The sequence below is a fragment of the Mustelus asterias genome, chromosome 4 (assembly GCF_964213995.1).
Source record: "Mustelus asterias chromosome 4, sMusAst1.hap1.1, whole genome shotgun sequence".
Lineage (NCBI taxonomy): Eukaryota > Metazoa > Chordata > Chondrichthyes > Carcharhiniformes > Triakidae > Mustelus > Mustelus asterias.
In genome coordinates, this window is record NC_135804.1 from 58,355,326 (window position 1) to 58,373,461 (window position 18,136).

The 18,136-nt window shown below is 45.3% G+C and overlaps 1 protein-coding gene across 1 annotated transcript in view; it reads right to left on the minus strand.

Moving 5' to 3' along the window:
* LOC144493113 (diacylglycerol O-acyltransferase 1-like) overlaps nt 1-18,136 on the minus strand; it is a 213,415-nt gene that overhangs the window by 187,408 nt on the left and 7,871 nt on the right. Inside the window, exon 2 of the mRNA XM_078212015.1 lies at nt 4,534-4,621. Within this exon, the coding sequence (XP_078068141.1) occupies nt 4,534-4,621 (88 nt within the window). The remainder of the gene's footprint in view (nt 1-4,533; nt 4,622-18,136) is intronic.

Consider the following 18,136-nt stretch of genomic DNA (forward strand, 5'->3'; position numbering starts at 1 on the left):
GTGGGAGGCCAGTATACTGCATTCGGTGTGGGATGTGGGAGTTCCTGGAGACAACTTGCCTCCCGGAAGTCCATATCTGTGCCAGATGTGTGGAACTGCACCTCCTGAAGGGTTGTGTAAGGGAGCTGGAGCTGAGGCTCGATGAACTCAGTTTAGTTAGGGAAAATGAGAGATTAATAGATAAAAGTTATAGTCAGGTAGTGACACCAGGGTCTCGGAAGGAAGACACGTGGGTCACAGTTAGGAGGGGTAATAGTCAGAAGGGTGATGTGCCAGAAAGTACCCCAGTGGCAGTCTCCCATTAAAGAAAGGGATGGGCAACAGATGGGAGAAGGGAAGGGAGTGAGCAGTCTGTGGAGGGATCCCCTGTGGTTGTCCCCCTCCAAAATAGGTATATTGTTTTGGATTCTGTGGAGGGGGATGACCCTCCAGGGGTAAGCCACGAGGACCAGATCGCCTCCACGGAGACAGGCTCAGGGGTCCAGAAGGGAAGGAAGGGGTTTAGGAGAGCGATAGTTGTGGGGGACGCAATGGTTAGAGGCACGGACAGACGGTTCTGTGGGAGTGAATGAGAATCCAGGATGGTAGTCTGCCTCCCTGGTGCCGGGGTACTGGATGTCTCCAAGAGGGTAGGAAGCATATTTAAAAAGGAAGGTAGTCAAACGGATGTGATTGTACACATTGGTGAAAATGATGTAGGTAGGAAGAGCAGGGGGGTCATACGAGAGAAATTCAGGGAGTTGGGTGCTAGGCTAAAAAGTAAGGCCTCCAGGGTAGCAATCTCTGGACTGCTCCCGGTGTCTAGTGCAAGTGAGGCTCGGAACAGGGAGATTCTACAGTTGAACGCGTGGCTAAAGGACTGGTGCAAGAGGGAGGGTTTTAAATTCATAGATAACTGGGAAATCTTCAAGTCAGGATGGCAACTGTACAGAAAGGATGGGTTACACCTCAACTGGAAGGGAGCAAATATCCTGGCTGGGAGTTTTGCTAGAGTGTTTCGGCAGGATTTAAACTAGTGTGGCAGGGGGGTGGGGAACAAAACAGGAGGTCAGTAAATACTGAGGCTGGGGTTGAGCTGGGGGCCAGGGCAAGGCTAGCTAAGAAGAGGAGCACTCTGGAGGAGGATGACCTGAGTGGGCCTGGAGGTCTGGAGTGCATCTGCTTCAATGCAAGGAGCGTAACGGGTAAAACAGACGAACTTAGGGCCTTAATACTTATGCGGAATTTGGATGTGGTTGCGGTGACGGAAACTTGGTTAAAAGGACAGGACTGGCAGCTGAATATTCCGGGGTATAAGTGTTTTAGGCGAGACAGAGGAGGGGCTAAAAAAGGTGGGGGAGTAGCGATATTAGTTAAGGAGCATATTACCGCGGTGCAGAGGGTAGACAACTTAGAGGGGTCATGTACTGAGTCGCTGTGGGTGGAACTCAGAAACAGGAAGGGTGCAGTCACTATGCTGGGGGTGTACTACAGACCACCCAACAGCCCACGGGAAGTGGAGGAAAGGATATGTCAGGAGATTCTGGATAGGTGCAGAAAAAATAGGGTTGTTGTAGTGGGGGACTTTAATTTCCCTGGCACAGACTGGAAAGTGCTGAGAGCTGGGGGTCCGGACGGGGAGGAATTTGTAAAATGCGTACTGGAAGGTTCTTTGGAACAGTATGTAGATAGCCCGACTAGAGAGGGGGCTATACTGGACCTAGTTCTGGGAAATGAGCCCGGTCAGGTCGTCAAAGTTTCAGTAGGGGAACATGTGGCAAATAGTGACCACAACTTTGTTAACTTTAGGATAGTAATGGACAAGGATGAGTGCTGTCCTACGGGCAGGGTGCTAAATTGGGGGAAGGCTAACTATAGCCGGATTAGGCAGGAATTGGTGGATGTTGATTGGGAGAGGATGTTCGAGGGTAAGTCCGCGTCTGGCATGTGGGAGTCTTTTAAGGAACTATTGATAAGGCTGCAGGATAGGCATGTGCCTGTAAAAAGGAAAGATAGGAAAGGTAGGATTCGAGAGCCGTGGATAACCAGGGAAATTGAGGATCTGATTAAAATGAAAAGGGAGGCGTACGTTAAGTCCAGGCAACTGAAAACAGATGGAGCTCTGGAGGAATACAGAGAGAGTAGGAAAGATCTCAAACAGGGAGTTAGAAGGGCAAAAAGAGGTCACGAGATGTTCTTGGCAGGCAGGATTAAGGAGAATCCTAAGGCATTCTATTCATACGTTAGGAACAAAAGAGTTGTCAGGGAGAAAATCGGACCTCTCAGGGACAAAGGAGGGGAATTATGCTTAGAACCCAAGGGAATAGGGGAGATCCTAAATGAATACTTTGCATCGGTATTCACGAAGGAGAGGGGCGTGTTAACCGGGAGTGTCTCGGAGGGAGGTGTTGACCCGTTAGAGAAAATCTCCATTACAAGAGAGGAAGTGTTAGGTTTTTTAGGGAACATTAAAACTGACAAAGCCCCAGGGCCTGATGGCATCTATCCTCGACTGCTCAGGGAGACGAGAGATGAAATTGCTGGGCCTCTGACGGAAATCTTTGTCGCTTCTTTGGACACGGGTGAGGTCCCTGAGGATTGGAGGATAGCGAATGTGGTCCCGTTGTTTAAGAAGGGTAGCAGGGATAACCCAGGAAATTATAGGCCGGTGAGCTTGACGTCCGTGGTAGGGAAGTTGTTGGAGAGGATTCTTAGAGACAGGATGTATGTGCATTTAGAACGGAACAATCTCATTAGTGACAGACAGCATGGTTTTGTAAGAGGGAGGTCGTGCCTTACAAATTTGGTGGAGTTTTTTGAGGAAGTGACAAAAACGGTTGATGAAGGAAGGGCCGTGGATGTCGTCTATACGGATTTCAGTAAGGCATTTGACAAAGTCCCACATGGCAGGTTGGTTAAGAAGGTTAAGGCGCATGGGATACAAGGAGAAGTGGCTAGATGGGTGGAGAACTGGCTTGGCCATAGGAGACAGAGGGTTGTGGTCGAAGGGTCTTTTTCCGGCTGGAGGTCTGTGACCAGTGGTGTTCCGCAGGGCTCTGTACTGGGACCTCTGCTATTTGTGATATATATAAATGATTTGGAAGAAGGTGTAACTGGTGTAATCAGCAAGTTTGCGGATGACACGAAGATGGCTGGACTTGCGGATAGCGAAGAGCATTGTCGGGCAATACAGCAGGATATAAATAGGCTGGAAAATTGGGCGGAGAGGTGGCAGATGGAGTTTAATCCGGATAAATGCGAAGTGATGCATTTTGGAAGAAATAATGTAGGGAGGAGTTATACAATAAATGGCAGAGTCATCAGGAGTATAGAAACACAGAGGGACCTAGGTGTGCAAGTCCACAAATCCTTGAAGGTGGCAACACAGGTGGAGAAGGTGGTGAAGAAGGCATATGGTATGCTTGCCTTTATAGGACGGGGTATAGAGTATAAAAGCTGGAGTCTGATGATGCAGCTGTATAGAACGCTGGTTAGGCCACATTTGGAGTACTGCGTCCAGTTCTGGTCGCCGCACTACCAGAGGGACGTGGAGGCGTTGGAGAGAGTGCAGAGAAGGTTTACCAGGATGTTGCCTGGTATGGAGGGTCTTAGCTATGAGGAGAGATTGGGTAGACTGCGGTTGTTCTCCTTGGAAAGACGGAGAATGAGGGGAGATCTAATAGAGGTGTACAAGATTATGAAGGGTATTGATAGGGTGAACAGTGGGAAGCTTTTTCCCAGGTCGGAGGTGACGATCACGAGGGGTCACGGGCTCAAGCTGAGAGGGGCGAAGTATAACTCGGATATCAGAGGGACGTTTTTTACACAGAGGGTGGTGGGGGCCTGGAATGCGCTGCCAAGTAGGGTGGCGGAGGCAGGCACGCTGACATCGTTTAAGACTTACCTGGATAGTCACATGAGCAGCCTGGGAATGGAGGGATACAAACGATTGGTCTAGTTGGACCAAGGAGCGGCACAGGCTTGGAGGGCCGAAGGGCCTGTTTCCTGTGCTGTACTGTTCTTTGTTCAGTCATATCATTAAAAACCTTGCAGAATTAATTAGGTTGAGTTTGCATTTATGTTAATATTTAAGTATTGTAAAAATTTTACATAATCTGTAGAAAAATATATTTACACAACACAAATGGCATTTCTTGCTTCATGTTTTAAGTACTCTCTGCATTTGGAAATGAGTAGTTGGAGATTTCTTTCTTTACGTTTTATTGAGCAACAACCAGGGACGTTTTAGGCTTTTCTCAGAGGGTAAGTGAAATGATATAAAGTTTCAAAAATATCATGCTAGAAAACTTATCAATTTCACATAACCACAACCCACCCCAAGTATTAGTTTTGACAAAGAAAGCATGCAAAAGACACTGCCACATGAAATTATTACCAAGATCAGCAACTATAGAAATTATATTAAAAGCATAAAACAGAGATAGGTGTGACACTTTTTAAACTATGGTCACTGTGTTAAATCCAGTTGAAGCACATTATAAATCCATGGTATATGGTTCTTGTGGTTTTCTCAGATAGAAGCATAATACCTACCAACACAACCACAGCCCAATTCAAAATCCCACGGTAGTTGAGAAATCCACTGGAAGAGCTAAGTAGTGATTCTCGGTTTTTGTGGCAACTGTAAGAAAAAAAAAGTTTTAGAAACCACTCAGACCAAAATGATCTGAATAGTAGTCCCTTAATTATATAAGCTATTTCATACTGGTAGTCAATTGCGATGATCAATTGCGATGGTCCTGTGCCACAATTTAGAAGGCGGTCCTTAGAACGACTGTCCTTGTTCCAGTCCAAGGATGCCATATTATCAGATCGTAAACTCCAGATAATAAAGTCACAATTATTTCCTTCAGCATAAACAGCATCAAACATCGGAACAAAACAGATAGCTCCTTATTCTTCGTCTGACAGTTTATAAGAAATACAGAACTGTCTCAACTGTGTTCCAAGGGGAAAGCAGATTCAGTTGATGATTGGACATCTAACCCTGAAATTCCATACAAGGCACCCCTCTCATCCCCCAAACAACCTTCTCCTGGTCTCTGACATTCTTCCCACCTATCAAAGTCTCTCATCTTCACCCACAGCTCTGACATCCTCCCTCAATCCCCTGCCCCCACCAAAATCTTCAACCTATCCTATTAAGGCGGCACGGTGGCAGAGTGGTTATCACTACTGCCTCACAGCGCCAGGGACCTGGGTTTGATTCCTGGCTTGGGTCACTGTCCGTGTGGAATCTGCACATTCTCCCCATGTCTGCGTGGTTTCCTCCCACACTCCGAAGATGTGCAGGTTAGGTTGATTGGCCATGGTAAACTGCCCCTTAGTGTGAGGGAGGCCATGGGGTTACGGGGATAGAGCCTGGATGGGATTGTTGTTGGGGCAGGCTCGATGGGCCAAATAGCCTCCTTCTGCACTGCAGGGATTCTGTGATGCTATCCTCACATTCCCAAAGTCCTCCAGCCACACAGTTAGACAAAGGAAGCTTTGCTACAGTTGGGGGAAAAAAATGATGATTTTCTGTTAAAGAAGTTACACTTGTATGGCAGGAGAGCATGCTGAGAGTCTTGGTTCAAGTGGCATTTTAAGCTTTAAGTCAGAAGGTCATGGGTTGAAGGTCCACTCAGAGGTGTAAGTTACTTCCATGCAGTTCTGAAGTAGTGCTGGATCATTTTTAGAACCATCTTTCAAATGAGATGCTGCCCTCTAAAGTAAAACAGTTATATTTTCCTGGTTTGTTGATTAACATATATTGCTTAACTAACATCACCAGAAAAATGATTATCTGGTCATTTAGCCCAATGATGTGTAATAATTAGTTAATGTGTCCCTGTGTTAGAAGAGTGACTACAGTGCAAAAATACTTAATTGACTGTAAAGCATTTTGGAATGCTCTGAAGACATGGAAGGTGCTTTATCAATACTGGTTCTGTCTTTTATCTTTAAATTCTTCTGGAAAATCCCCAAAACAGAATATTTAATAATTGTCAGTTGTAAGAAGGAAAACCTGTAAAAGTATTTTTCTGTGCAAGTGTTCAGCCATTTGACATCGAATTAAAATCTGTTGGCAGTGTTATGACGACTTAAAAAATAATTTAATACCCATTAGGAGCATTGTAATTTAAGTAGTCACTTATTCTTATAAACTCCATAGCTGGAGTAGTGCGCGCAGTTTTGGTCGCCACATTATTGGAAGGATGTGATTTGTACTGGAGAGGGTGCAGAGGAGATTCACCAGGATGCTGCCTGGGATGGAAAATTTAAGTTATGAAGAGAGGTTGCATAAGCTTGGGCTGTTTTCATTCGAGCAGAGAAGACTGAGAGACGACCTGATCAAGGTGTACAAGATAAGAGACATGGTCAAAGTGGATAAGGAGCAGCTGATCCCCTTAGTTGAAAGGTCAGTCACAAGGGGACACAAGTTCTAGGTGAGGGATAAGAGGTTTAGAACATAGAACATAGAACAGTACAGCACAGAACAGGCCCTTCGGCCCACGATGTTGTGCCGAGCTTTATCTGAAACCAAGATCTAGCTATCCCACTCCCTATCATCCTGGTGTGCTCCATGTGCCTATCCAATAACCGCTTAAATGTTCCTAAAGTGTCTGACTCCACTATCACTGCAGGCAGTCCATTCCACACCCCAACCACTCTCTGCGTAAAGAACCTACCTCTGATATCCTTCCTATATCTCCCACCATGAACCCTATAGTTATGCCCCCTTGTAATAGCTCCATCCACCCGAGGAAATAGTCTTTGAACATTCACTCTATCTATCCCCTTCATCATTTTATAAACCGGCACGGTAACACAGTGGTTAGCACTGCTGCTTCACAGCTCCAGGGTCCCGGGTTCAATTCCCGGCTCGGGTCACTGTCTGTGTGGAGTTTGCACATTCTCCTCGTGTCTGCGTGGGTTTCCTCCGGGTGCTCCGGTTTCCTCCCACAGTCCAAAGATGTGCGGGTTAGGTTGATTGGCCAGGTTTAAAAAATTGCCCCTTAGAGTCCTGGGATGCGTAGGTTAGAGGGATTAGTGGGTAAAATATGTGGGGGTAGGGTCTGGGTGGGATTGTGGTTGGTGCAGACTCGATGGGCCGAATGGCCTCCTTCTGCACTGTAGGGTTTCTATGATTTCTCTATGAAGTCTCCCCTCAGCCTCCTCCGCTCCACAGAGAACAGCCCTAGCTCCCTCAACCTTTCCTCATAAGACCTACCCTCCAAACCAGGCAGCATCCTGGTAAATCTCTTCTGCACTCCCCCCAGCGCTTCCACATCCTTCTTATAGTGAGGTGACCAGAACTGCACACAATATTCCAAATGTGGTCTCACCAAGGTCCTGTACAGTTGCAGCATAACCCCACAGCTCTTAAACTCCAACCACCTGTTAATAAAAGCTAACACACTATAGGCCTTCTTCACAGTTCTATCCACTTGAGTGGCAACCTTTAGAGATCTGTGGATATGGACCCCAAGATCTCTCTGTTCCTCCACAGTCTTCAGAACCCTACCTTTGACCCTGTAATCCACATTTAAATTGGTCCTACCAAAATGAATCACCTCACATTTACCAGGGTTAAACTCCATTTGCCATTTTTCAGCCCAGCTTTGCATCCTATCTATGTCTCTTTGCAGCCTACAACAGCCCTCCACCTCATCCACTACTCCACCAATCTTGGTGTCATCAGCAAATTTACTGATCCACCCTTCAGCCCCCTCCTCTAAGTCATTAATAAAAATCACAAAGAGCAGAGGACCAAGCACTGATCCCTGTGGCACTCCGCTAGCAACCTGCTTCCAGTCCGAAAATTTTCCATCCACCACCACCCTCTGTCTTCGATCAGATAGCCAGTTACCTATCCAATTGGCCAACTTTCCCTCTATCCCACACCTCCTTACTTTCATCATAAGCCGACCATGGGGGACCTTATCAAACGCCTTACTAAAATCCATGTATATGACATCAACTGCCCTACCTTCATCAACACACTTAGTTACCTCCTCAAAAAATTCAATCAAATTTGTGAGGCACGACTTGCCCTTCACGAATCCGTGCTGACTATCCCGGATTAATCCGCATCTTTCTAAATGGTCGTAAATTCCATCCCTCAGGACCTTTTCCATCAATTTACCAACCACCGAAGTAAGACTAACCGGTCTATAATTACCGGGGTCATTTTTATTCCCTTTCTTAAACAGAGGAACCACATTCGCCATTCTCCAGTCCTCTGGCACCACCCCCAGTGAGGACCCAAAGATCAAAGCCAAAGGCTCTGCAATCTCATCCTTTGCCTCCCAAAGAATCCTAGGATATATTTCATCAGGCCCAGGGGACTTATCGACCTTCAGTTTATTCAAAACTGCCAGGACATCCTCCCTCCGAACATCTATTTCCTCCAGCCTATTAGCCTGTAACACCTTCTCTTCCTCAAAAACATGGCCCCTCTCCTTGGTGAGCACTGAAGAAAAGTTTAAGGCGGATGTGAGGAAAAACCCTTTTACCAGAGGGTGGTGATGGTCTGGAATGTGCTGCCTGGGAGGATGGTTGCCTCACATCCTTTAAAAGGTAACTGGCACATCATAACATTCAGGCCCATGGGCCAAGTGCTGCGAGATGGGATTAGGTGGCAGTTCAGGTGTTTCTAATGAGTCGATGTGGATTCGATGGAACGAAGGGTCTCTTCTGTGCTGTGTGGTTCTACGATTCTATGAAAATTATTGGATCTGTAATTCTCTGCAACTTTCACTTCTCTCCCAAAGTTAGTGAGTAGCAGCATCGCAACAGAATTTTGTTATTTGGTCCATTTTATCTGTTCCAACTCTTTACTAGATAAATCCAATTCGCAAGCAATTCAGTATTGACAGCGTGTTGGTTGAAAGAATTCCAGGTTTTCACTACACTTCATGCAAAATGCTTCCTGATTTCCTTCCTGAATAGCCTGTCTTAAATTTTAAGATTATGCCCTCTTATTTTGGACTTTCCCAACAGATGAAATGTTTTTTTTCTCTGTCTACTTTATGAAATCCTTTTAAAACATCCCCTGATTAGATTACCCCTCAACTTTTAAACTCAAAACTATAGAAGCCAATTTTATGCAATCTATGTTCATAATTTATCCCTTTAAACCCTTATATTTTCTGGTGAATCTGTGCTGTACCCCTTCCAAAGTCAATGTACCTTTTCTGAAGTTTAGTGCCCAGAACTGAGCACAGTGTTTATGTGAGATCTGATGAAAGCCCTGTAAAACTGTTCAAATAAAATCCAACAGTTAGTAACCGAATCTTTTACAAGAGGAAATTATTTTGTGATCAGTTAACAAGTATACTCAACTCTGCGCACATCCACAGAACATTTTTCGGTTAGTCAGAATTACTAGGTAAATCATTTGGTCCAACAGGAACTTTCCTACTGTCCTGCTGCAACTTTGGTAGGTCAACGAAATCAGAGGAATAGTGAAAATATTTACAAATATATGTTTCAATGGAATTTCTGCAGTTCCTACTGTAACAGGTGATGACTAGGAGAAACTAGAGGTGTGGTTTTCCAAGAAACTAGAGGTGTGGTTTTCCTGGCCCGCTGCGCCACTCAACTAGTGCAGCAGGCCGGGAATGTCAGTGGATGGCCAAAAACGGGAACCATGACTGGCATCTGGCTGGTTGCTATCTTCCCGGGCCATTTTTTTTCCAACGTAATCAGCCTAGCACCAGGGAACAGTGCAAGGCTGATTACACTGTACAGATACTTACTTGCACCTATTTACCGAGCCCAAGATGCAATCGTCCAGGCTCACTAAAGTTTCTGACTCCGTTGGTGGAGATCCACACCACCAGAGATCACGAATGGTCCCCAGCAACAGTGACCAGGCATGATGGCCTTGCTGGTGGCACCAGAGGCAATTGAGGCACCCAAGGTCTTTATTTCACAGTTAGAAAGTACAGGCCATGATAAATGTTAGACCATAAGACATAAGAGCAGAATTACACCACTCGGCCCATTGAGTCTGCTCTGCCATTCAATCATGGCTGATATTTTTCTCATTCCCATTCTTCTGCTTTTTTCCCATAACCCTGATCCCCTTAGTAATCAAGAACCTATCTAAAAATATGTTTTTGAGGAGGTAACAAGGAAGTTAGATAAAGGAGAACCAGTGGACGTGATTTATTTAGATTTCCAGAAGGCCTTTGACAAGGTGCCGCATAGGAGACTGTTAAATAAGTTAAGTGCCCATGGTGTTAAGGGTAAGATCCTGGCATGGATAGAGGATTGATTGAAGGCAGAGAGTGGAGATAAAGGGGTCTTTTTCAGGATGGCAGGCAGTGACTAGTGGTGTGCCTCAGGGGTCGGTACTGGGGCCACAACTTTTCACAATATATTAACAATTCGGAAGAAGGAACTGAAGACACTGTTGCTAAGTTTGCAGATGATACAAAGATAGGTAGAGGGACAGTCACTGGCTGCCATCCTGAAAAAGGCCCCTTTATCTCCACTCTTTGCCTTAGCCAATCCTCTATCTATGCCAGGATCTTACCCTTAACACTACGGGCATTTAACTTATTTAACAGTCTCCTATGCGGCACCTTGTCAAAGGCCTTCTGGAAATCTAAATAAATCACATCCACTGGTTCTCCTTTATCTAACTTCCTTGTTACCTCCTCAAAAACATATTTTTAGATTTGTCAGACATGACCTCCCCTTGACAAAGCCGTGCTGACTCAGTCCTACTTTATCATGCTCTTCCAAGTCCTCTGTGATCGCATCTTTAATAATGGACTCTAAAATCTTGCCAATGACTGAAGTCAGGCTAACCAGCCTATAATTTCCCATCTGCTGCCTCCCTCCCTTCTTAAACAGCGGTGTTACATTCACTACTTTCCAGTCCTTTGGTACCCTCCCTGCCTCCAGTGATTCCTGAAAGATCACCGCCAATGCCTCCACTATTTCCTCAGCTATCTCTTTTAGAACCCCGGGATGTAGTCCATCCGGTCCAGGCGATTTATCCACCTTCAGACCTTTCAGTTTCCCTAGGACCTTCTCCTTAGTGATGGCCACTACACTCACCATTGATTCTCCTGGAGCTCCCACTAGTGCCTTCCACCATGAAGACTGATGCAAAGTAACTATTCAGTTCCTCTGCCATTGCTTTGTTTCCTATTATTACTTCTCCAGCCTCATTTTCCAGTGATCCAATGGCTATTTTTGCCTCTCTCTTACCTTTTATATATTGAAAAAAACTCTTCCTATCTTCTTTTAGGTTACTAGCCAGCCTACACTCATATTTCATCTTCTCCACCCTTATTGTTTTTTTTAGTTGTCCTCTACTCACTTTTAAAGGCTTCCCACTAATCCTTGTCACTTTGTTGGCAATAACTGAGAATAATCTTTTTGGGGAAAAACTGGCAGTCATTCCTAGTCTGTTCTTGTGCATTTTTACAAATATTGCTAATTTAATTATATTCAGTAAAATTAATAAAACTACATTAAAACGAAGAACAAAGAAAATTACAGCACAGGAACAGACCCTTCGATCCTCCACGCCTGCACCGACCATGCTGCCCGTGTGAACTAAACCCTCTATCCTCCGGGGATCACGTTCCTCTATTCCCAGCTTATTCATGTATTTGTCCAGACGCCCCTTAAAAATCACTATCGTATCTGCTTCCACTACCTCCCCCGGCATTACACATTACTTGGGTTATTCAACCTCATTGCTAGGCTTGAAAATGATGTGTATGAGTATCCTCTGAACCCCGAGGTGTGGTTCCTCTCATATTCAGCAGGATTATTTTCACAGCAACATACCACCAGTATGTTAAACTAACTGGTCACAAAATGGACTAACCTCAGCTCATGTTTCTATGTTTCCTCACGGTTAATTCTTCATACCTCCTTATCCCTCAAATTTCCTGCAGGAATATCTCCAGCAGCATGCCCACTGATACTCCGTCCCCAATCACCTCCTGAACTCACTCATCCGCCATACCCGTGTCCGAACCTAGACATTAGTGCATCGGTCCTTATGTACCTTGAATTTCCTGTGTCAATTCATGAGCTTATTTTCACCCAAGCCCATTAGTTCCACCTCAGTTTTTATCTCTATCTCTCTTGGACTCTTCTCTTCTGTCTATTCCCCTGTTACCCAGTCATACACATTATTTCTGCCCTCCCGCATACATACGCCTCAAAACCTTTTGCCACATTCATCCCTTCTGTGTCCACTGAGCCATGTTCCGCCAAGGTTTGGCACTGCCCGAGACCTAACTTTACATCTTTTAGTTTGTCTCCGATCTCCCTTCATGCCCTCTACAAAACTTGCCATTTGCAGAGATCCATTTCCTGTTTACTCAACTAAAGTGTCATCCCATTTCCCTTCTTGGCTCCTATGCTAGCTGATATACAGATCCCTCTCTTCAGATCCCCCCTTCATTCAAATCCACAGAGATCACATCCCTCCTCAAAAAACTCATCTTAACCCCCACTCCCTGGCCTTGTAAACTAAGTAAGAAGTCTCACAACACCAGGTTAAAGTCCAACAGGTTTATTTGGTAGCAAATACCATAAGCTTTCGGAGCGCTGCCCCTTCGTCAGATGGAGTGAAAATCTGTTCTCCAACAGTGCACAGAGACACAACATCAAGTTACAGAATACTAATTAGAATGCAAATCTCTACAGCCAGCCAGGTCTTAAAGGTACAGATAATGTGGGTGGAGGGAACATTAAACACAGGTTAAAGAGATGTGTATTGTCTCCAGACAGCTGTTCTGTCTGGAGACAATACACATCTCTTTAACCTGTGTTTAATGTTCCCTCCACCCACATTATCTGTACCTTTAAGACCTGGCTGGCTGTAGAGATTTGCATTCTAATTAGTATTCTGTAACTTGATGTTGTGTCTCTGTGCACTGTTGGAGAACAGATTTTCACTCCATCTGACGAAGGGGCAGCGCTCCGAAAGCTTATGGTATTTGCTACCAAATAAACCTGTTGGACTTTAACCTGGTGTTGTGAGACTTCTTACTGTGCTTACCCCAGTCCAACGCCGGCATCTCCACATCTTGTAAACTAACACACATTCTTTGATCATACTTTCCTCTCCAAATTAATACATGTCATTCCCATCCAAATTCATTACTGTGTTTTCCCCACTCAGATTTTATGACCTCGCTGAAGCGAGACCGGAAATTCCTGCCCAAGATCAACCGACATTTCCGTTGTCCGCCCCTCGCCCATTCCAATTCTGTGGCAGGCGAGATGGTAAACTTCCAGTGCATGTGAGAATCTCACCAATGAGACTCCAGCAACAGCACTAAAACAGCTCTACACAAACAAACTATATTTTCTTGGGTGGGATATTGAGCTGTCACTCACCATTCATGAAATCGCTGGAGGGGTCTCAAAACCCAGAAAATCATAAATCTCGCTGGCGAGATTGCAATCTACGATTTTCATAGAATCCTACAGTGCAGGAGGCCATTCGGCCCATCGAGTCTGCACCAACCACAATCCCACCCAGGCACTATCCCCATAACCCCTTGCGTTTACCCCAGCTAGTCCCCTGACATTAAGGGGCAATTTAGCATGGACAATCCACCTAACCCACACATCTTTGGATGGAAACCGGAGCACCTGGAGGAAACTCACACAGACATGGAGAGAATGTGTGAACTCTACACAGAGTGACCCATGCCAGGAATTGAACCAGGATCCCTGGCGCTGTGAGGCAGCAGTGCTAACCACTGTGCCACCCCACTTTTTCCCGCCCCTCATCAGCAACATAATCAGGTTCACTCAAATTGGGCGTGAAACTAATTTTAATAGATTTCAATAAATTTAAATAAAATTATACACCTTTCGTTGCCAAATCATCCTCCCCTCACTAAATTTTCATACCGTTGACGAGGTTTACAACAAGTTTACTGAAATATCAGCCTAATGAGGGCGTTCTCCAGGGGCGCAAAATATAGCCCCCCCCCCCCCTCCCAGGGGAGAGGGACATGGACAGCAGGCAGTGCCCTCGCACAACCCCCTAGCAGATGTGGGGGAAGGGGGGGTGGGGGGGTGCCAGGGTGATGCCGCAAACCACACCCTTCTTTTTTTTTGCTTTCAAAGTGTCAAGATCTGTAGAGAAAATAGATCTGTGGAGCTGGAGAGTTTCATAAGACCATAAGACATAGGAGCGGAAGTAAGGCCATTCGGCCCATCGAGTCCACTCCACCATTCAATCATGGTTGATTTCAACTCCATTTACCCGCTCTCTCCCCATAGCCCTTAATTCCTCGAGAAATCAAGAATTTATCAATTTCTGTCTTGAAGACGCTCAACGTCTCGGCCTCCACAGCCCTCTGTGGCAATGAATTCCACAGACCTACCACTCTCTGGCTGAAGAAATTTCTCCTCATCTCTGTTCTAAAGTGACTCCCTTTTATTCTAAGGCTGTGCCCCCGCGTCCTAGTCTCCCCTGCTAATGGAAACAACTTCCCTACGTCCATCCTATCTAAGCCGTTCATTATCTTGTAAGTCTCTATCAGATCTCCCCTCAACCTCCTAAACTCCAATGAATATAATCCCACGATCCTCAGACGTTCATCGTATGTCAGGCCTACCATTCCTGGGATCATCCGTGTGAATCTCCGCTGGACCCGCTCCAGTGCCAGTATGTCCTTCCTGAGGTGTGGGGCCCAAAACTGCTCACAGTATTCCAAATGGGGCCTAACCAGTGCTTTATAAAGCCTCAGAAGTACATCCCTGCTTTTGTATTCCAAGCCTCTTGAGATAAATGACAACATTACATTTGCTTTCTTAATTACGGACTCAACCTGCAAGTTTACCTTTAGAGAATCCTGGACTAGGACTCCCAAGTCCCTTTGCACTTTAGCATTATGAATTTTGTCACCGTTTAGAAAATAGTCCATGCCTCTATTCTTTTTTCCAAAGTGCACGACCTCGCACTTGCCCACGTTGAATTTCATCAGCCACTTCTTGGACCACTCTCCTAAACTGTCTAAATCTTTCTGCAGCCTCCCCACCTCCTCAATACTACCTGCCCCTCCACCTATCTTTGTATCATCGGCAAACTTGGCCAGAATGCCCCCAGTCCCGTCGTCTAGATCGTTAATATATAAAGAGAACAGTTCATACTGGTTTTCTTGCCAGAGCTGACACTGACAAATTCTCGTAAGATTCCCCCCTGTGACTATGACAATGGTACACTATCACACCCCATCCTTCTCAACCTTACTGCAGCCACTGACACAGCTCTTAAGCACTAAGGAGAAATGTTTTACCCTGCTGTTTACTGTGCTGGGGGAAAAAACTCCTGTCAACCACTAGATTCAATAGGAAGTTAAAAGTTCGGATCAGAATTTTTTTTTTCCATACCTGGAACATGAATGCAAGTTCTTGGTGTTTTGTTGTTGGTGGCAATCACGTGACATTTGGTTTAGAAATCTGCATTGTACAGATAACCCAGGAGTAGTTGATCAGTTCTGTGTTTCATATTGGACATTTCACAGTTGACAGTGCGATAACATAACATCTTAAAAAAGTTACAGAGCAGGATAACAAAGATGCCCCCAGGGGTGAAGGAATTCAGTGATTAGGCAAGGTTGGAAAAGTTGGTGCTTTCAGGTGATCTAGTAAGATGTTTTCAAGATGACAAGCGGTTTTGAAATAATAAACACAGAAAAGTTATCCCCTCTGGTGAGTGGGTCAATAACTGTAAGTAATGGATTCAAAATCATTGGCAAGAGATCCAGTGGGAGAAGAGGAGAAACATTTGCATTTTAGAGACTTGGCCCTTAACCTTCCAGTCCTGCCCACTGCAGGGATTGCTGTGGGCAGAATGGAGAATTTGATGGACAAGCAAAAGGTCCATTGACCTTAAACAGGAATTTTCAATCCTTGAGTGGACAGGGTCACAGATTCCCATCCTTCGTTGGGATCTGGAATGTTCTAATAGGGTAGTGGAAAGTGATTTAAAGAGAACTGAGGAGTTGACAGGGTTACAGAAAAAAAAATAAGGATGTGGGACTAAGCACAATCGCTCTTTCAAAGAGCCAGCACGAACACCGTGGTCACCCGTGGTGTAAGTTTCCATGTTTTCCTCATCTCACTGCCTATCATAATGCAACTGATCAATTATTGAAATTGCAGTAAAATCCCAAAAAAAATATTTAATGGTTTATTTTGTGCAATCCTTCAACTATGATTGCAGTGCTGTTTCACACGATGTGATTTTATTCAAAATACAACTTTTTTTCATTTAAGCAGCAGTTGCATAAGCGGTGTTTACATCAGTGACATCGACAAACTTTGTATGAATTGAATTGGACAAATGTGATTAAGGAAAGCCAGCATGGATTAAAGTGAAAATGGTGTTTAAATAACTTGCTTGAGTTTTTTTATGAGATTAGAGAGTTGACGAGGGTAAAATAGTTGATAAGGTCGGTTGCATTCTTGGACACACGCATCTCCATTAAGGACGGTCACCTCAGCACCTCACTGTACCGCAAACCCATGGATAACCTCATGATGCTCCACTTCTCCAGCTTCCACCCTAAACACGTAAAAGAAGCCATCCCCTACGGACAAGCCCTCCGAATACACAGGATCTGCTCGGATGAGGAGGATCGCAACAGACGCCTCCAGACGCTGAAAGATGCCCTCATAAGAACAGGATATGGCGCTCGACTCATCGATCAACAGTTCCGACGCGCCACAGCGAAAAACCGCACCGACCTCCTCAGAAGACAAACACGGGACACGGTGGACAGAGTACCCTTCGTCGTCCAGGACTTCCCCGGAGTGGAGAAGCTACGGCATCTCCTCCAGAGCCTTCAACATGTCATTGATGAAGACGAACATCTTGCCAAGGCCATCCCCACACCCCCACTTCTTGCCTTCAAACAACCACGCAACCTCAAACAGTCCATTGTCCGCAGCAAACTACCCAGCCTTCAGGAGAACAGTGACCATGACACCACACAACCCTGCCACAGCAACCTCTGCACGACGTGCCGGATCATCGACACGGATGCCATCATCTCACGTGAGAACACCATCTACCAGGTACACGGTACATACTCTTGCAACTCGGCCAACGTTGTCTACCTGATACGCTGCAGGAAAGGATGTCCCGAGGCATGGTACATTGGGGAAACCATGCAGACGCTACGACAACGGATGAATGAACACCGCTCGACAATCACCAGGCAAGACTGTTCTCTTCCTGTGGGGGAGCACTTCAGCAGTCACGGGCATTCAGCCTTGGATCTTCAGGTAAGCGTTCTCCAAGGCAGCCTTCACGACACACGACAGCGCAGAGTCGCTGAGCAGAAACTGATAGCCAAGTTCCGCACACATGAGGATGGCCTAAACCGGGATGTTGGATTTATGTCACATTATCAGTAACCCCCACAGCTTGCCTCCTGATCTTGCAGAATCTTACTAGCTGTTCTGTCTGGAGACAATACACATCTCTTTAACCTGTGTTTAATGTTCCCTCCACCCACATTATCTGTACCTTTAAGACCTGGCTGGCTGTAGAGATTTGCATTCTAATTAGTATTCTGTAACTTGATGTTGTGTCTCTGTGCACTGTTGGAGAACAGATTTTCACTCCATCTGACGAAGGGGCAGCGCTCCGAAAGCTTATGGTATTTGCTACCAAATAAACCTGTTGGACTTTAACCTGGTGTTGTGAGACTTCTTACTGTGATAAGGTGTAGGCAGACTTCCTTAAAGTATTTTATAAAGTTACGTAACAGACATATGAGCAGTTAGAGTTCATGGAATAGCCAGGAATGTAGCAGCATGCATATGAAATTGACTGTATGAGAGTAAAAAGGGAATTGTGGAGGGCATGGAGGAAGAAATATAACGATGTTCCCCAGAGTGTGGCATTTAGGACCCCTGCATTTAAGTCTTGCTGAAATATGACATATGCTGTCAAAGGACAACACCTTGATGGGCCCCATCCTCTGCTCAAATTCACCTTTGAAATGGAGCAGTCAACTGAGCTCCCTTTCCTTGACATGCTAGTTGAGAAACTTGCTAATGGGTTTTCTATTACTATCCAGCGCACACCTACCTTCACTGGTCAACATACATGTTAGGATTCCTACAATTCGATACGCTACAAGAT